This window comes from Schistocerca americana, chromosome 8 (genome assembly GCF_021461395.2).
Source record: "Schistocerca americana isolate TAMUIC-IGC-003095 chromosome 8, iqSchAmer2.1, whole genome shotgun sequence".
Lineage (NCBI taxonomy): Eukaryota > Metazoa > Arthropoda > Insecta > Orthoptera > Acrididae > Schistocerca > Schistocerca americana.
Window position 1 is genome coordinate 110843569 of NC_060126.1, and position 18808 is coordinate 110862376.

An 18808-nucleotide genomic window follows, 5' to 3' on the forward strand; every position below is an offset into this window, starting at 1 on the left:
TTTTGTAACTATCAGAAGTAGTTCACTTTAAGCAGCACTGCAAAATACAACAGCAACGACTGAGACGCCGTTTCCCAAGCAGGTTTCCATAATGGATGGACCATATGCCACAGTAGCGACTCACTGGAGCGAGGAGATGTACTCGAGCCATGTGAACGAATCTTGTAACTTCCTGACAGGTTATAACCGTGTGCCAGACCGAGACTCGAACTCCGGACCCTAGCCTTTCGAGGGTTAGTGCTGTATTGACAGAGCTACCCAAGCACGACTCACGATCCGTCCTCACAGCTTTGCTTCCGCCATTATCTCGTCTCCTGCTTTCCAAATGAGGCGAGGTAGGTGGAAGTAAAGCTGTAAGGAGAGGTCGTGAGTCGAGCTTGGGTAGCTCAGTTGTTAGAGCACTACCAGCTGACTAGGGTTCCGAGCTCGAGTCTCGGTCCGTCACACATATATAACCTGCCAGTAAGTTTTATATCAGCGCACACCCCGCTGCAGAGTGAATCTTTCTTGGCAGTCGATACATAGGGGAACCACATTTCTCGAATGCAGAATTTTCTTTAATAATCACTAGTTATCTAGGTCCATTGTTAGCACAGCAAATACTAGGAGGAGATCTTTAAAATAACAATATTTCTATGTAGTTAATCAATTAAATCAATATAATAATGAATACTGTTAAGCTACTACCGATGATGTACGAATAGTTACGAAGTTTTACATAGAATGCAAGAGATATCAGCTGTGCACCAGTCTCACTAGTCGGTGATTGGAGGTACTCAGATCTTGTCCTTCTGTGATAGTCGATATCACCTGACTCAAGAATTTTATTAACTTCTTGAAATGAATCGTTTCAGGCTATTTAATTGTAAGTGTCTTTTCTGATAAACGCATCACAACGTAATCCCAGCATTTATTTCTAGTAAATTAGGTGCCCACACACTAACGCACAATCACAGGTAGCCTGCCAGCATCTTTTGAAGAATACAGTGCGCTACGAGAACTGCTGCGTGGGACGACATCAACAGAAAACAAGCTGGAGGAAATCCTAAGCGCCAGTTCATTAAGATAGTCCAGGAAATGTTAAGCTTAACTAGCGCAGTCTTGACCAATTATATGTGCATTACCTACACAACTTCTGTGGACTCGTCGCTAACCTGAGAAACTTTTATGAAGGTTGGATACTGCGAGACGATCCTGACATTTTTAGAAATGATACCCAGAGTAGTCAGGTGAAAAACCCTTAGGGCTTTTATTCATAATAAAAATATACAAGGTAAGCGATTATCTGTGTGGAAGGTGGCCGCTATGGCCAAAGTCCCCAGGGAAACAGGAGAGGTCCTGGAAACAGGACGGAAACCAGTGAGAAAAGTATCTGTACCTTGTTTCTCAGGTGCCTATGCCTTGCGCATCACATGGCCCCACTCTGCACCCTAATTGACCGGGGATTCTGAACAAAGTCCTTGGCTCAGCAACGCTGAACGTGTGAAGAGCAACAGGTCAGCATTACGTGCTGGTACTGCGAACGGATTTGACAGCTCCGAAATAAGGACTCAGAAACGAAAATCTTCAATTAAAAATTTTAAAATATTCCGTCCCTGCCCGTCCAAGCAAGTGGCACCTGCACCTTATCACAGCACAGTAAAGCGATGCAAATCGATGAATACGTGGCCATCTTTGCGCAGACACAGGTTCCTTTTCTGTGATTCAACAACAAGCTTCCAACTGTTGGTAATTTTCCAAAATACAAGGGTAGCTATTTGAAACTGCAAATCTTAAGAATTTTATTGTACTGATAAGGTTTTCATTTGAATCATCCTCGTAGGTAGTAAGCAAATTTTATCTTCAACCCGAAGATTAGATTGAAGGACACGGTCCATTTGGAGGTGACGCTCTTGCCTTCCTTCAATCTTTGAGCTGTTTTACAGAGTGTCATAACGTGGACTGGAATTTTTCACTTTAGGAAATTAGAGTCGAAGGTGAAAGAAACAGTGGGAGAAAAGTCATCAGATCGCCTGTGGATTGAACTGTGGACATTCGAAATTGTTGGCCACTAACACTCACATACAAATGAAACGTAAGTGTAATTTTATGTTATTTTGTTTCTGTCATGGTGGCATATTTATGTTGCTTGTACAATCACAGAAGAATTTCATAAGTTCTTCGTACATTGTTTCTTTTCTATTTGTTAGTTGCTGTTTCTGATCCTCTGTTCCTTTGTCTCATATCTGGTTTGACGTGAAAACTGATCTCTCATTCTTTGAATCCGATTCTTAAAACAAATATACACAGTATCTGCACGGTGGACTTTCTTTTCCAAAAACAAATGATTCTTTGCCGTTTCCGAATTCGATATTTAATCTCTAAAAGGACAGCAACGTTATGATGAGTCATGCAGTTTCACGTGATCCGACAGCCTGCCCCTTTTCGTGGAGGCAGCGTGCAGTGCTTAAATCTAAAGACGATAGCTTAATGTCTAGCGTTTTTTCTGTCAAGACATGTCACATGCACAATACCTCAGACTCTGTAAAGTGAGCTCATCGTACTAAAAGAGCAAGGGAACGCCTGCGGCAGTTACGCAACTAGGTGAACTTCCCTCCCTGCTAATACGTAAATGCCTCACTTAGGCCCGCGACTCTTTCATTTGTTATCTCATTGTTTGCTGGACAGCCTACGCGCCTTGTTACCACTGTCTCCCATTATCTCTGGGACTTTCAGCCTGCTCGGTGTAGGGGTTTTGCATAAATACTGCCTCCGTAGTACACCAGGATACCACTGTATAATTTCCTGCAGCATAGTGCTCCGGTGACACACATCTCGTCAAAATGGTGAAGCAGTTCTCAGGGAAGAAGTACGAGCTGGATGTCGCCAGCCAGGAGAACATGGACGCCTTCCTGCAAGCCGTGGGTGAGTTCTCTTCAGGCTTAGTGTATGATACGTACGCTGGTGAGCCATAAGATCACCGCCCACCTTGGGTCGGAATGTGGAGTTGGCGGGGTTGCGGCGGCGAGGCACGGTTAGGAAGGAAGGAAAGTACCGGATGATCAAAAAGTCAGTATAAATTTGAATAAATCACGGAATAATGTATGTAAAGAGGCACAAATTGATACACATGCTTGGAATGACATGGGGTGTTATCAGAACCAAAAAAATACAGAAGCACGTTGTAGGCGTAGCCACCGGCGCCAACCTTGTGTGAATGCTCTGAAAAGCTAATCATTTGCATATCACTGCATCTTCTTTCTGTCGGTTAAATTTCGCTTCTGTAGCACGTCATCTTCGTGGTGTAGCAATTTTAATGGCCAGTAGTGTATAACATATGAAGGCATGCAGATTGAAGAGGCCGACAAAGTTAAATTTCTGGGATTAGAACTCGATAATAAATTCAGTTGGGATGGGTATATCACAGAATTGCTTAAGCGCCTAATCAAGTCTGTATTTACAGTGAGAATGATGCCAGATGTACGAGATATACACATAAAAAACTTACATACTTTGCTTACTTTCATTCTGTTATATCAGACGGGATTATATTCTGGGGTAACTCATTAAAACGAACAAAATTTCTTAGCGTGCAAAAGCGCGCCGTAAGACTCATTGGTGGTGTAAATTCAAGAAAATCGTGTAGAAACCTCTCCAAGGAACTTTGAATTCTAACCACTGCTACTCAGTATATTTGTTCCTTAACGAAAATTTTTGCAAGTAATATATCTCTATTTCCAACCAATAGCTCAATACAAAGTATCAATACTAGAATAAGAACAATCTACATAAAGACTTACTTGGTCCTAAAACGGGTCCAATATTCATGAAAACACATTTTCAATAAACTGCCAGTGACCATTAAAAAGTTGTTTTCAGATAAACCACAATTTAATCACACTCTGATGAATGATGATGGCATTGAAACAGAGGATGACACGCGTAAAGCTGAAATACTAAACACCTTTTTCCAAAGCTGTTTCACGGAGGAAGACCGCACTGCAGTTCCTTATCTAAATCCTCGCACAAACGAAAAAATGGCTGACATCGAAGTAAGTGTCCAAGGAATAGAAAAGCAACTGGAAGCACTCGACAGAGGAAAGTCCACTGGACCTGACGGGATACCAATTCGATTCTACACAGAGTACGCGAAACAACTTGCCGCCCTTCTAACAGCCGTGTACCGCAAGTCTCTACAGGAACGGAAGGTTCCAAATGATTGGAAAAGAGCACAGGTAGTCCCATTCTTCAAGAAGGGTCGTCGAGCAGATCCGCAAAACTATAGACCTATATCTCTGACGTCGATCTGTTGTAGAATTTTAGAACATGTTTTTTGCTCGCGTATCATGTCGTTTTTGGAAACCCAGAATCTACTCTGTAGGAATCAACATGGATTCCGGAAACAGCGATCGTGGGAGACCCAACTCGCGTTATTTGTTCATGAGACCCAGAAAATATTAGATACAGGCTCCCAGGTAGATGCTATTTTCCTTGACTTCCGGAAGGCGTTCGATACAGTTCCGCACTGTCGCCTGATAAACAAAGTAAGAGCCTACGGAATATCAGACCAGCTGTGTGGCTGGATTGAAGAGTTTTTAGCAAACAGAACACAGCATGTTGTTCTGAATGGAGAGACGTCTACAGACGTTAAAGTAACCTCTGGCGTGCCACAGGGGAGTGTTATGGGACCATTGGTTTTCACAATATATATAAATGACCTAGTAGATAGTGTCGGAAGTTCCATGCGGCTTTTCGCGGATGATGCTGTAGTATACAGAGAAGTTGCAGCATTAGAAAATTGTAGCGAAATGCAGGAAGATCTGCAGCGGATAGGCACTTGGTGCAGGGAGTGGCAACTGACCCTTAACATAGACAAATGTAATGTATTGCGAATACATAGAAAGAAGGATCCTTTATTGTATGATTATATGATAGCGGAACAAACACTGGTAGCAGTTACTTCTGTAAAATATCTGGGAGTATGCGTGCGGAACGATTTGAAGTGGAATGATCATATAAAATTAATTGTTGGTAAGGCGGGTACCAGGTTGAGATTCATTGGGAGAGTCCTTAGAAAATGTAGTCCATCAACAAAGGAGGTGGCTTACAAAACACTCGTTCGACCTCGTACCAGATCGGGTTGACGGAGGAGATAGAGAAGATCCAAAGAAGAGCGGCGCGTTTCGTCACAGGGTTATTTGGTAACCGTGATAGCGGTACGGAGATGTTTAGCAAACTCAAGTGGCAGGCTCTGCAAGAGAGGCGCTCTGCATCGCGGTGTAGCTTGCTCGCCAGGTTTCGAGAGGGTGCGTTGCTGGACGAGGTATCGAATATATTGCTTCCCCCTACTTATACCTCCCGAGGAAATCACGAATGTAAAATTAGAGAGATTAGAGCGCGTACGGAGGCTTTCAGACAGTCGTTCTTCCCGCGAACCATATGCGACTGGAACAGAAAAGGGAGGTAATGACCGTGGCACGTATAGTTCCCTCCGCCACACACCGTTGGGTGCCATGCGGAGTATTGATGTAGATGCAGATGTAGATGTAGGTACTGTTAAACCAGCTTAAGTAAAAATGTCTGTTACACTTCATTTTTGTCAACACTTGGTCACAACAGGCAAGAGTAGGTATTTTGTGTATGATAATTTTATTAAAAGCGCAGAACTACGTTTCATTCTGACAGGTATTAGTTCTGTATATATTAGCAGTTCCAGTTCACTGTAATGTATTCTCCTATTTTTGACAGTCTCCTGTCGAATGACCAGGGTACTGAGCATTATATTCAAACGTTTTATATTTTTTAAGTTATACTTTCTGACTTGTTCCACACGCATCTCATTTTTGGGTCTGTGGAATGAAAACGGAATCTAACCAGATCTAATCTCTTCATGGTTAATGTCTCCCTGACGGCGACGCGGGGTAGCCGTGGCCTTGTCACGGGCCGCACGGCTGCCCCCGCCGGAGGTTCGAGTCCTCCCTCGGGCATGAGTGTGTGTGTTGTCCTTAGCATAAGTTAGTTTAAATTAAATTAATTAAGGTACTGATGACCTCAACAGTTTGGTCCCATAAGACCTTACCTTACTCGACGGCGATATCATCTTGCAGTTTCGTAACATCCTGTGTCAGAAGACCAGTGCCATCCTAGTGTGGTCTGCGGAGCGTGAAGTGAACTCACGTTGATGTGTTGGCCGCCAAATTTGCCTGATCTGAATTCGATGGACGTATCCGGATCCCTAATGAGCGTCAGCATCGCACCCTCAAGCCATAGCCCTGAGAATTACGGGGGTAGACATCTGATGCCACATACCTCCAGAAACGTATCATGCACCTGTGGAATCCATGCTGCTTAGATTAGTTGCTGTACTGCATTGCAAAGGTGAGCCAAAACTATATTAGGAGCGTGAAAGTCTCTTCGGGATTGCTGCTGGATCCTAAAATCAACTTGACTCGATATTTCGGCGATCCAACTGTTCGCCATCTTCAGGAAATGCTGCTTCTGCTGATGAGTCCCGCTGAGAACTGACGAAAGATTGCAGTTCGACGTCCTATATAGGCCACCGTTCATTACACGGCGCATGCGCCGCCCATCACGGTTTCTGCCTTCCAAAACAGGGAGGTGGCGCCGCCCTTAGTGAAACACTGCTGGCACCGATATATCGCAATCAAGGCCGAACCGAAGAACGTTCAGTTTTGATGCGAGATAATGCAGGATTCCACGTTTTGCTAAGAGGAAACATCGCCGTCACACGGAAAAATCGGCCGTAGCAAACACTGCCTAAATGAGGGACACAAAATGAAATTTGAGGAAACTGTTGTGATTGCCAACATTTCCGGTTTTTGGAATAGTGTCTATAAAGAGGCGATTGAAATTAGGTTGGCTGATAATTTAATCAACAGAGACAATGGGTTTCCTCTTATCAAAACGTGGAATCCTGTATTAGCTCGCATTCTTAGCACAGGAAACGTCAATCTTCGCAGTTCCATGTTTATTCGAGTATCAGCAGTATAGCTTCTCGTGCAAGAAGTTCGATCCCGTAATTATGAAACCGACTGTATACGTAAAACATGATTACCATCTGAACTTTGAGCACTCACGCCTGGAGGGCTGTTGTGAACCTACCATCAGATTACTGAAGTCCTCCTGCTCCTGAAAAGGAATCAAGCAAAGAGTAAATTCTAAACAGAAATTTGTATCTTAATTAGGTGTGTGCGTCCTTAATGTTCTTTTTATTGACAGGTGTCGACGATGCAGATAGGCGGAAGGAAATACAGGGAACCAAAATAACCATCGGTTTGGCGGTGAATGGCGACGAGTACACTTTCAGTTTGGAAGGGGCCGGCCGCAAGTTTGATACCAAGTGCAAGCTGGACGAGGAATTCGACGAGACGATGTGGGACCGCACAACACGCAGCAAGTACTCCGTCAAGGGTGGCGACACCGTGGTGCACTGGGCGAAGTACCCGGACGGCAAGATCATCACATCGGAGACCAAGTACTCGGCTGACAAGGCTCTGCAGGTGAGACATGGAACAGAGAGGATGTGTGTCACTCAGAAGCTAGCCCACTGCAGAAATATCTGTACTGGGGTAGCGACCTGTCCCATCGCTAAGTATCTTTGCCTAGACAACTAGTAAGTTATGTACATAAACCTCCCTCGTAAATCATTTTATCTGTTAGTAAAATCCGTATGAGGAAAACCTACAGTAGTTCCTCAGGGTGATCTTTACGTAGGAACAGAAAAACAGGATATATTACTTTACAATACGTGTAGTAGAAGAAGAAGATATGCATAGATCTGCACAGATTCTGTTGAAAAGGATGGATAGGATAGCAGTCAATTTGAGAAGTGGCGACAGCGAAAACATAGAACTTCCAGAGCAAACGTACACTTTAGTAAAGGTCGCGTACCTTGACACCGATTCTTAGCTGATGACTGAGTCGTTATTTGAAGATAATCTAGTCTAAATATCTGCACGTATTACTAAATTAAAACGCCCCAACATCACTACATTACTAAATTTGCTGTTTCTTCGTATGTCTGGATGTGTCCTATAAAACCCTCTGTTATTTTATGAGGTGTGTACATAAAGCAAGGAGATTGCATTTTTTTCGTCTGTTTCACTCCAATAGCGTTACAGTTCAGCATTTTTCCCGTCATAGTAATTGCCTTGGGAAGCCACGTAGCGCTGGAGATGGTTTTCTACATGTCATAGCATTGCTGGAACTTCGATACTGGAATAACCTTTACCTGGTCGGTTAAAGCCGTTTGAATGTTGTTCGGGACCCAAAAATGATGTCTCTGAGGTTTTTTTCCGTTCTTGGGAATGGAAAAGAGGCATAAGAACTGAAGTCGAGAGATTGAGGAGGCTGGGATGGGGAGCCAGGAATGTTATTGCTGGTCAAAAAATGGCTTACTGACATTGCTGTGGGACGAGATACGTCGTTGTGATCCAACACCCAGATTTTTTTTTTTTTATGTCTGGTCTCAACTAGATGATCCTTTTTCATTGTCGTGATGCAACACCAACTTGTTTCTCATGTTTGGTCTCACATGTATGGCCCTTTTGCATACAACTGTTAGCAAAAGTCATCTCGAGCGATAAACTCCTTATCAAAAAGAAAAAATATTTTCAAATTGTTCACTCTTTCTTTTTCTGGCATTGGTGGGCTTTGTGTGTACCATTCCATATTGTGGCGCTTGGTTTCTATGTCATACCCCAACACCCAAGTCTCTTCAGTGGTAATAACACATTCTAGAAAAGGGGCCCCTTTCCAATCGACTCAAAGAAGTCAACATACCTGTCCATCCTCATGTTCTGTTGGTCCCGAGTGAAGCTTCTCAGAGCCAGGTTTAAGTAGATTTTCATCCCCAGTTCATTGGTCGATGTCTGATAGACGATGATGTGACTCAAATTGCACTGTGCCCCTACCATTCTGATAGCAAATCCCGGACCCTGTCGACATTTCCATCAATTCTTGAGACCGAAGGCCTTCCAATGGGAGGTTCATTTTCAATTTACTGTCTTCCTTCTGAAAATGTCTTAAACCATCAAAACACTTGGGCCCTTAGAAAACACTGTCTTTGTATGTATGCCGAAATTTTGCAAACTTTTTCTGTTGCACTGTGTCCAAGTCAGAAGCACTATAGGACCGCATACGATTGTTCGAAATTCATGTTACTCATTGTCATAACCTACAGGCAAAACCTTATTCGCTATAAGAAACCGCTACGAACAGCCCAAGTGGCACTAGCGCGGTCCAATTCGCTCTGATGACGGATCACATATTCCCCTGTCTCACTGCCAAGATCGACGTCACCAGCGTTGCCAGATCGAACACTACTTTTTTTACGCATCTCATAGTCAAGTTGTTCTATAAACCTTTGTTTTCCACATCTGATTAAGTGATTCATGGTTGGTTGTCATATGTACCCATTCAGTCCCTCCACATTTCAAAACCTTACATATTCTTCATGTCTTCACATTTCATCTTCTTCATAACACTCCAGAAAAGATTTTAAGTAACACTTACTAACACTTACGTTTATATTACGTGATAATTTGCTGTCCGGAAATCTTTTCCTGTATCGCCAGTCTGAATTTTATGTCCTCTTTACTACTGCCCTCGTCAGGTATTTTCCTGTCAGAATAGCAAAACTCGTTTACTCCTTTCACTGTCTTATTTTCAAATCTAGTTTCCTCACCATCACCAGTTTTAATATGACTACGCTCTATTAACACTGTTTTATTTTTGTTGTATTCACCTTATAACCCATTCTCAAGATACCTTCTATTTAGTTAAACTGATCTTCCAGGTTCTTTGCCGTCTGATAAAATCACTATGCCATTAGCACAGCTTAAAGTTTTCATTTCTTTTCCTCGAATTTCAATTCCGGTTCCCAATTTTTCCATGGTTTCATTTACTGCTTGCTCAATGGAAAAATGGAAAAATTGGGGGACTACTGTAGCCCTGTCTCACTCCCTTCTGAAATACTGCCAAACTTTCATATCGTTTAACTCTTACAGTTACAATGTAGTCCCTGTTCAGGTTGTAGATAACCTTTTCCTCGTTGTATTTTATCCCTGATAGCTTCAGAGTTCCACAAAAAGTATTTCGATCAACACTGTCGAAACGTATTGTTTCTAAACCTACGAATGTAACAAATGTGAATCTGTCTTTCTACAATCTTCCTTTTAAGATTATTCGTAGGGCCAGTACTGCTTTGGGTGTTCTTACATTTCTCTGGCACTGAGACTGATCTTCTACCATCCTTTCCATATTTCCGTAGACATCTGGTGTTAGTATTTAACAACTATGGTTTACTGAACTGTTGATCCTGTAATTTTCACGTCTGTAGGCACCTGCTTTCTCTGGTTATGGGATTATTACAGTCTTCTTTAAACCTGAGGATATAATTACAATCTGGATCTTGGGTGAACCAGTTTCGTCATGAATGGTTTTCTCAAACATCTCAATAACTCTGAACAAAAATCATGTACTTCAGAAACCGGATTTCTACTTAGGTCTCTTAACGCACTGTCAAATTCTTCTCACAGTATCACACACTTCCTTCTCTCTTTCCGTAATAAAGTTGTCAAAGTTCTTTCCCTCATCCAAACATCGAAAGAAACTTGTAGATATTCGAATTCTCTGTTAATCTGAGGGTCCTTCATATTGCTACGAATATAGTCCTAACGTTAGTACGAAATTTTCCAGACGTTATCGTTGGCTGATAAGAAATTCAGAGATCTTATATTTGAAGTCAACTGATATCGACGACATTTTGGACATTAGCGTCAACCAGTTGCCCGGATCGGTCAATGTTGGAGGAACGAATCGTCCGCTGCGTTGTTGAGGGAATCATACTGGCGTTCCCCATAATTGATTTAGGAGAATTACGAACAAGCTAAATCAGGATTTCAACCATACTTCACTTGAATCCGTGTCCATTGCGGCATTTCCCACGCATCACAAGTGTCATGATACGGGAAGCAAGTGGAATAACTTTTAAAATTCGGACATTCACCTTTCATCCCTTGAACCTTAGCGACCCCGGATCTCAGTGCCTCGTTCTGACGTAGTGAAGTTGGGGGCTCTAAAGAGAGATGAGCTCCATACAAATAAGAGCAACAGTTCTTGCTCTGGCGTATCGATTAGCCTTGGTCTCGTTTTTAGTCAGTTTTCCACAGCTGTGTGTTACACACCAGTCTTCATCTGTGCTTCATAAACTGAACATACAAACCATTTAGAGCATGCTGATAACAGATTCTTTTTCCTTCTTTTATTATACTTAACGACACCCATTGCTTTTATCTTTGAAGCAACCGTATTCAGTTGCGATCTAAAGCTGTCTTCAATTCAGTGTTACGAGGCTCCTCATGCAGCAACACCGATCTGTAGATGTCTGTAGGTGACAATCGAAACCCATCATCGCAAAAGTAAGATCAGTGACTGTCATTAGTGACAATAAGATAAGCAAAAATCCGGATCTTTTTCAGTGGCAGCCACTACGGATCGACAGCTATGTCATAGATCAAAAGATACAACGATGAGCCAAAATGTTGTGACCACCGGCATAACCAGCTTTGGAAAGAAATGCAGCAGCGATTCACCTGTGCGCGTACTCGACACATCATTAGAAGGTTTTCGGAGACATGACGGTATAGATGCGTACGTACATGTCAGTCATTTCTATAAATTAACGGTCCTTGCTTTGCGGGTGGCGCGCTGGCGTCCGATTGCGTCCCAGATGAGTTCTATTCTCTTCAGATCAGGCTAATGAGGGGACCAAGACGTTCACGGGAGTTCACCTCCATACTCCTCAAACCAATATAGCATGATTGAGGTCTTCTGACACCGACAGTTATCTTGCTGAAAGGTACCATCGCTATCAGGTAAGCAGCACGAAAGGATGCAGGTGGTTCACTACTCGTTGACGTAATTCACAGCTGCCACAGTACTATCATAACCAGTGGCCACATCGATGCCCAGATGAGGGTTCCCTCCAGCGTAATACTGTGCCCATCGGCCCGCGTTCGTGGCGAGGTCTATGTTTCCAGCAGCCATTCGCCTGAATGACGAGCTATCCGGTCGCGACCACAGACCGAGAGTAACAAGAAACATTTTTCATCCGCCTCAGGCGAGACGTTTCCCTCGACCCACAATCCAATGTCGATGATCCCACGCCCACTGAAATCGTAATTCTCGACGTCGTCAGGTCAACACGGCAACACATTGGTGGTCGCCTGCCATGGAGCCCCACTTGCTGATCGGTATATTCACAAATAATAGTGCCTGAGCCAGCCTTATAGTCTGTCGTCAGACCTGGCACTGACCACCACCAATTCTACAGCAGTAATCTCCATGATCCCTCATGAGATGTGAACAGCTTTCCATTTTTGCTCCCTACAATACCATGCGAACTTCCCATCTCGTTCGCTGATTCCGCTACAGTTTTTCCCAGATGCCGGTCTATAACAATCTGCCATTTATCGAAATTGTTTGAGGTGCTTCCGCATTTAGGGACTGTGTCGTCGCTAGAATGGTTCTCTATTCATCTCCACTCCGCTTATATGCACTGACGGAAAACAAAATGGCAACATCAAAAAATAATTAATGTATGGTAATGAAATTTCGATAACACATTTGTCTAGATAACATATTTAAGTGGTTAACATTGCATGAACACTGACTAATGCAAGCGCTTGATAAGCCATTCGGTGTTACCCACAGGTTGCTGAAGTCAAGAATGCAAACGGGCATGCATTGTGTTTTTTAGGTGACGGATGTCGGTTTTGTGGAATGCAGTTACACGCCTGTTGCACTTGGTGGTTCAGCACAAGGATGGTTAACGTTGTTTGTGGATGATGCTGGAGTAGTCATCCGATGATGTCTAATACGTGCTCAACTGGAAACAGATCTGGTGATAGGGCAGGCCAAGGCAACATGCAGACACTCTGTAGAGCATGCTGGGCTACAACAGCGGTATGTGGGCGAGCGTTGTTGGAAAATATCCCCTGGAATACTGCTTATGAACAGCGGAACAGCTGGTAGAATCACCGTACTGACGCACAATTTTGCAGTGAAGATGCGTGGGATGACCACGATGGTGCTCCTGCCGTCATACGAAATCGCACCCCAGACCATAATTCAGGATGTAGGTCCAGCGTGTCTAGCACGCAGACAGATTGGTTGCAGGCACTCATCTGGTCTCCTTATAACAAACAGGGCTGTCACTGGCACCGAGATAGAACCAGCTTTCGTAAGAAACCACAACAGACCCTCACCACGCCCTCAAATGAGCTCTCGCTTGTCACAACTGAAGTCGCAAGTGGCGTTGGATTGGGGTCAGTAGAATGCACGGCGCAGGACGTGTGACCCGGAAGTCCACATTTGTAACAGTTCGTTGTCCCACTATGGTGCCAACTGCTGCCCAAACTGCTGCTGCAAATGCAGCTACGATGCGACAGAGTCATATGTCGGACACAATGGTCTTTCCTCTCGGTAGCGCCACGTGGCAGCCCCAGCACAGTCTCCTTGCGACCGTACATTCCCCTGACCACCGCTGCCGCCAGTCATGTACGGTGGCTACATTCCTGAAAAGTCTTTCTGCCGTGTAGCAGAAGAAACATCCAGTTTCTCGTCACCCTATAACATGAGCCCGTTCGAACTCAATGGGGTGTTGATAGTGGCACCCTTGAGCCTTAAAGGCATTCTAGACTAATATGAACTATCCATGTCCAAAGCTAACTGACGCTCGCCAACGTTACAGTGTACATTTAAAACAAACCTGATTTTCATTCGCACAGTGGCGCTACTAGCTCTACTCTTATGCGACTGGGGCGAAATTTGAATAGACATCATCATTCAGATGTAGAAACACGCCTACCAATTGTCCATTGTCACGCACAACTTCTCCATGGCACTGCGATTTCTTTCCCGTCAGTTTATTTTCCTCACCGCGTTACTTCCTTTTGATGCCTCCAGGCAGCATTCAGTGTTGTGGTAAGCAGTGGCTATAATGTTTTGTCTCTTAAGTGTATTTGCAAAAGAGTTGCCTCACTTTGCATACAGGTGATGTGCACGACGTTCTTTCAAGTCATGACGTCAGAGTGGACATCAGCCCACGGAAAAAAGTGAGAAAGGCATGAGAGTAACGGCTCAATAGGAAGCGACTGTACTGTTCAAGAAAGAAGAGAAATTCAAGATTAATGAAGACTCTCGATGACGATAGAAACTATAAGATCTGTAGTAAAGACGTGAAGCAGCCGCTGTTAGGACATTAATGCGCCTGATAATACCTGTAATACTCAGAAATAATATTATTATGTTTTGAAACAATAAGTCATTCTTTTCCCATACTTAAAAGAAGACGTCTCCTAAGTAACAGTAGTTACATGGCTTATTACAAGTAGTTCAAGGATAAACACGAGTACACAAAGCTCATTCCAAGGTTTCTGGCCAAGTTTACTGTCAAGAGATGTGACGTGCTATATGGAAACAATGAGGAAGAGGATATTTTAAATTGGCTTTCATTATAACTAACGGTTTCGTTACCGCGCCATCATCACGAAGTAAAAGATCAAATATCAATCACATGTCATCTAGCTCAATAAGGCAATCTGCATAATTACTGTCCCATCTGAACTGATACATATATATATAAAACACAACTGGTATTCGTGCAGAGAAGTCTGATTTGAGTTAACGTATGCTATGACATGTTCTTAATATTTGATCTTATATACTGCGCCAATGACGTAAAATTGAAACACGTAGTTAGAGTAAAAGTCCGTTAAACAACTACGTGTTATACATTTAAAAAATACGTAAGTGCTGTTGGAAATCGTCTACAAAGAATGAAGTAATTTTCCTTTTCCATATTGTACGTTCTTCACAAGAAAGGAAGCATGGAATATTAGGGTTCAATATTCCTGCAGGCATCCAGGTGACGATAGACGAAGCACTAACACAGTTGGGCCGAGTTGTTAGAGTCTATTTAAAGGTACCAACGTGTCATTTGCCCGCAGTTATTTACGGAAACCAGGGATGCAGAAGAGGCACACCGATCATCCAGACCGCAAGTCCCAAATACTGTGCTGCACATTGCAAGCACTTGGCACCGTGCTGAAACGCCATCGCCAGAGAAACTCCTAATACAATCTTCCACACTGTAGCAGCACAAGAAGTGAGACTCGTGGCTAATGACGAAATGCTTCATAATAGGGGACAGTTGGTGTTCTTTCTATTATTCCATTATTAAATATATTATGACTTTATAAAATGATGAACGTCTTTATAATCATGCAGTTATTTACATGCCTCTGGAGTAGATATATACCAGTTCTGCTCAAATATTAGCCCAACTTTACCTTATTTGAGGGGCTGGAGGCAGGCAGGCTGGCATAGTGACAGCATAGTGGTTACAGATTTGCATCCGTTATTTAGCCTGTCATCATCAATTCGTCATCTTGCCTTCTTCAATGAGTTTCTCGTACACATTCGATGATCCTTTCCTAAACCAACAACAAATTTTGTTGCAACTCAATGTGTGTTCAGTTTTTCAGCAATAATCTAATGTCTGAATGGTACTTAACATAACAACCTTTAATGCAAATTCACTGACAGACGATGATTGACGGATAAAAACCTCATAATTTTTTGACTATGAGCTCCACGAGACGAGGTTACACGCCTTTTTGGTCGAGGGCTATATGCAATTACTTGTCCACCACTTCTGAATTGGGGAAAGTATTTGCAACACTGCGTTCAGCGTAAACCTAAGTAAGCCTGCTTCAAATCTTCAGACGTTGCCGTAAATGATTCCTTGATTTCCACGGCAAATTTCACAATGAACCGTTATTCCTATAAATCACCACGAATGTTGTCCCTTACATCGGAAACTAAACGAGATACACTACTGGCCATTAAAATTGCTGCACAACGAAGATGACGTTCTACAGACGCGAAATTTAACCGACAGGAAGAAGATGCTGTGATATGCAAATGATTACCTTTTCAGAGCATTCACACAAGGTTGGTGACGGTGGCGACACCTACAACGTGATGACCTGAGGAAAGTTTCCAACCGATTTCTCATATACAAACAGCAGTTGACCGGCGTTGCCTGGTGAAACGTTGTTGTGATGCTTCGTGTAAGGAGGAGAAATGCGTACCATCACGTTTCCGACTTTGATATAGGTCGGATTGTAGCCTACCGCGATTGCGGTTTATCGTATCGCGACATTGCTGCTCGCGTTGGTCGAGATCCAATGACTGTTAGCAGAATATGGAATCGATGGGTTCAGGAGGGTAATACGGAACGCCGTGCTGGATCCCAACGGCCTCGTATCACTAGCAGTCGAGATGACAGGCATCTTATCCGCTCTAACGGATCGTGCAGCCACGTCTCGATCCGTGAGTCAACAGATGGGGACGTTTGCAAGACAACAACCATCTGCACGAACAGTTTGATGACGTTTGCAGCAGCATAGACCATCAGCTCGGACACCATGGCTGCGGTTACCCTAGACGCTACATCACAGAGAGGAGCGCCTGCGATGGTGTACTCAACGACGAACCTGGGTGCACGAATGGCAAAACGTCATTTTTTCGGATGAATCCAGGTTTTGTTTACTGCATCATGATGGTCGCATCCGTGTTCGGTGACATCGCGGTGAACGCACATTGGAAGCGTGTATTCGTCGTTGCCATACTGGCGTACCACCCGGCGTGATGGTATGGGATGCCATTGGTCACACGTCTCGGTCACCTCTTGTTCGCATTGACGGCACTTTGAACAGTGCCCTGACCAGCACATTCTCCACATCTCTCACAATTGAAAACGTCTTGTCAGTGGTGGCCGAGCAACTGGCTCGTCACTATACGTCAGTCACTACTCTTGATGAACTGTGGTATCGTGTTGAAGCTGCATGGGCAGCTGTACCTGTTCACGCCATCCAAACTCTGTTTGACTCAGTGCCCAGGCGTGTCAAGGCCGTTATTACGTCCAGAGGTGGTTATTCTGGATACTGATTTTTCAGGATCTACGCACCCAAATTGCGTGAAAATGTAATCTCATGTCAGTTATAGTATAATATATTTGTCCAATGAATACCCGTTTATCATCTGCATTTCTTCTTGGTGTAGCCATTTTAATGTCTAGTACTGTATTAACAACGTGCAACAACGAATGTTTGCGACCTTAGTCCACAGATGATACTGATTTCAAAAAATTGTGTAAAAAATTTCAACGCAACTGCAGCAAAGACGAACCGCTTGCTGCGTTAAAATCTTACTTACGCTTATTGTGACGAAGTTTACCAATAAATACAGAGAACGAAATGCTTAGGACATAGACCTCCACATGTCTCTCTATCCTTGCATAAGTAATTATCTTGTTTTTTCAGTAATGTCTTACCGATGACAAGACGAAAATTATAACAATTTCTGATTATGCAAGAATATTAATTAAGGATACAAGCTAAGTAATGTAACTTACAACCGAAAAAAAATTGATAAGTATACAAATTGTTCTCGGCAAACAGTTAAATTTCAAAATTTCCAAAAACTAAATTGATGCAGTTTCAAATTACACGTAATAAATTGCAGCCTCAGATATTAGTGGGTAGAAAATCTACAGTGTTGCAAAAGTACATAAGGGTATCACCAGTCAAAAAATATTCCATTTCATTCCGTTTTCTTTGTGCTTCTTGTTGTCATTCGCTGCTGACACTTGTGGCAAATAAAGTCGTTCAGAACCTTTCTATTTTAGCCAGTGTAACGCACTTATGAATCTACATCAATTGTAATGTATAATGTGTAATAACTATAACATCAACCACTCTTTATAGCCACTTGATAACTACTTTTATGCTGTAGCATATACCTCATATAAATATCTTATAAGCTTTATCTTCACAGCTGCTGTAACTGATGACTATAGAAAAGATTTGAGTAACAATAATGTATTTAGCACAATTGTAGGTGGCACAATGGTAATTTCCTGTTTTGGTTTTTAATTGCAGACAGTTACTCTTGGTAATGTTGTTGCAAAGAAGACATTCAAGGCCATCTGAGTTGATACCAGAAGATCTACTTTGGTGATACACAACTTAAAAGACGTCTCCACATTCAGTGAAGTGTTTGTTGATAATACTGTACAGTCCAATACCATACAACTGTTTTCGATGTCACCACCAAATACTGCAAATTAATTTTAATAAAATTATAACTTTTTTGAATATCTTTTATTTCACTTTCCGTATGAAAGACATACGATTAAATACCTTACATTCTAGTTTACTGTAACGTTTACCTGATTACCACTGATATTTTACGTAACTGTATCCCCATAGTTCAAAATTTAAGAGAAGACATTAAGCTTCAGCGAATTCACAGCTAGTCTGCAGATTTACTTCATCAGCACACTCAGATTCATAAATTACTAAACATATTACCAGACATACCAAACAAGATAATAATTTACGTCAAACACAGAGTCCCAGTAACCAAAGTAGATTAAGTGATCACAAACAAGAACACTAATGACAGAAATAAAAACACTACCTCAATAAAGTCTCCTTTCCAAAGAATCAGCACATCCTTTCCTAACCGGATTTTCCTGCAAACTGGGTTTCCCTTGATCATCTCCTTTGCTGGGCTCTCCCTACTGAGTATTAAGGAACGGTCGTTAAGTTGAAGCTGATATTCGATATTTATGGCTTCATCTTTTAGCCTTTCAGCACGGTATCTGACAGCCCTCTGTAGTTTATCTCTGCCCCTTCTTATGCATTGCACTTGTAAGAAGACTCAGACTAGAAAATGG

The 18808-nt window shown here is 42.7% G+C and overlaps 1 protein-coding gene across 1 annotated transcript; it reads left to right on the top strand.

Moving 5' to 3' along the window:
* The first annotated feature begins 2719 nt into the window (after nt 1-2719).
* Nucleotides 2720-18224, top strand: LOC124545473 (fatty acid-binding protein, adipocyte-like). The gene is made up of 3 exons (XM_047124405.1): nt 2720-2904; nt 7219-7499; nt 18009-18224. The coding sequence occupies exons 1-3, from the start codon at nt 2823-2825 to the stop codon at nt 18057-18059; spliced, it is 414 nt and encodes a 137-aa protein (XP_046980361.1). The 5' UTR covers nt 2720-2822; the 3' UTR covers nt 18060-18224.
* Nucleotides 18225-18808: the final 584 nt, after the last annotated feature.

Coding starts and splice junctions, on each gene's coding strand:
- LOC124545473 (XM_047124405.1), top strand. CDS start 2,823: ATGGTGAAGCAGTTCTCAGGGAAGAAGTACGAGCTGGATGTCGCCAGC. Junction 2,905..7,218: donor CGCCTTCCTGCAAGCCGTGG/GTGAGTTCTCTT, acceptor TTTTATTGACAG/GTGTCGACGATGCAGATAGG. Junction 7,500..18,008: donor CGGCTGACAAGGCTCTGCAG/GTGAGACATGGA, acceptor TTTTAATTGCAG/ACAGTTACTCTTGGTAATGT.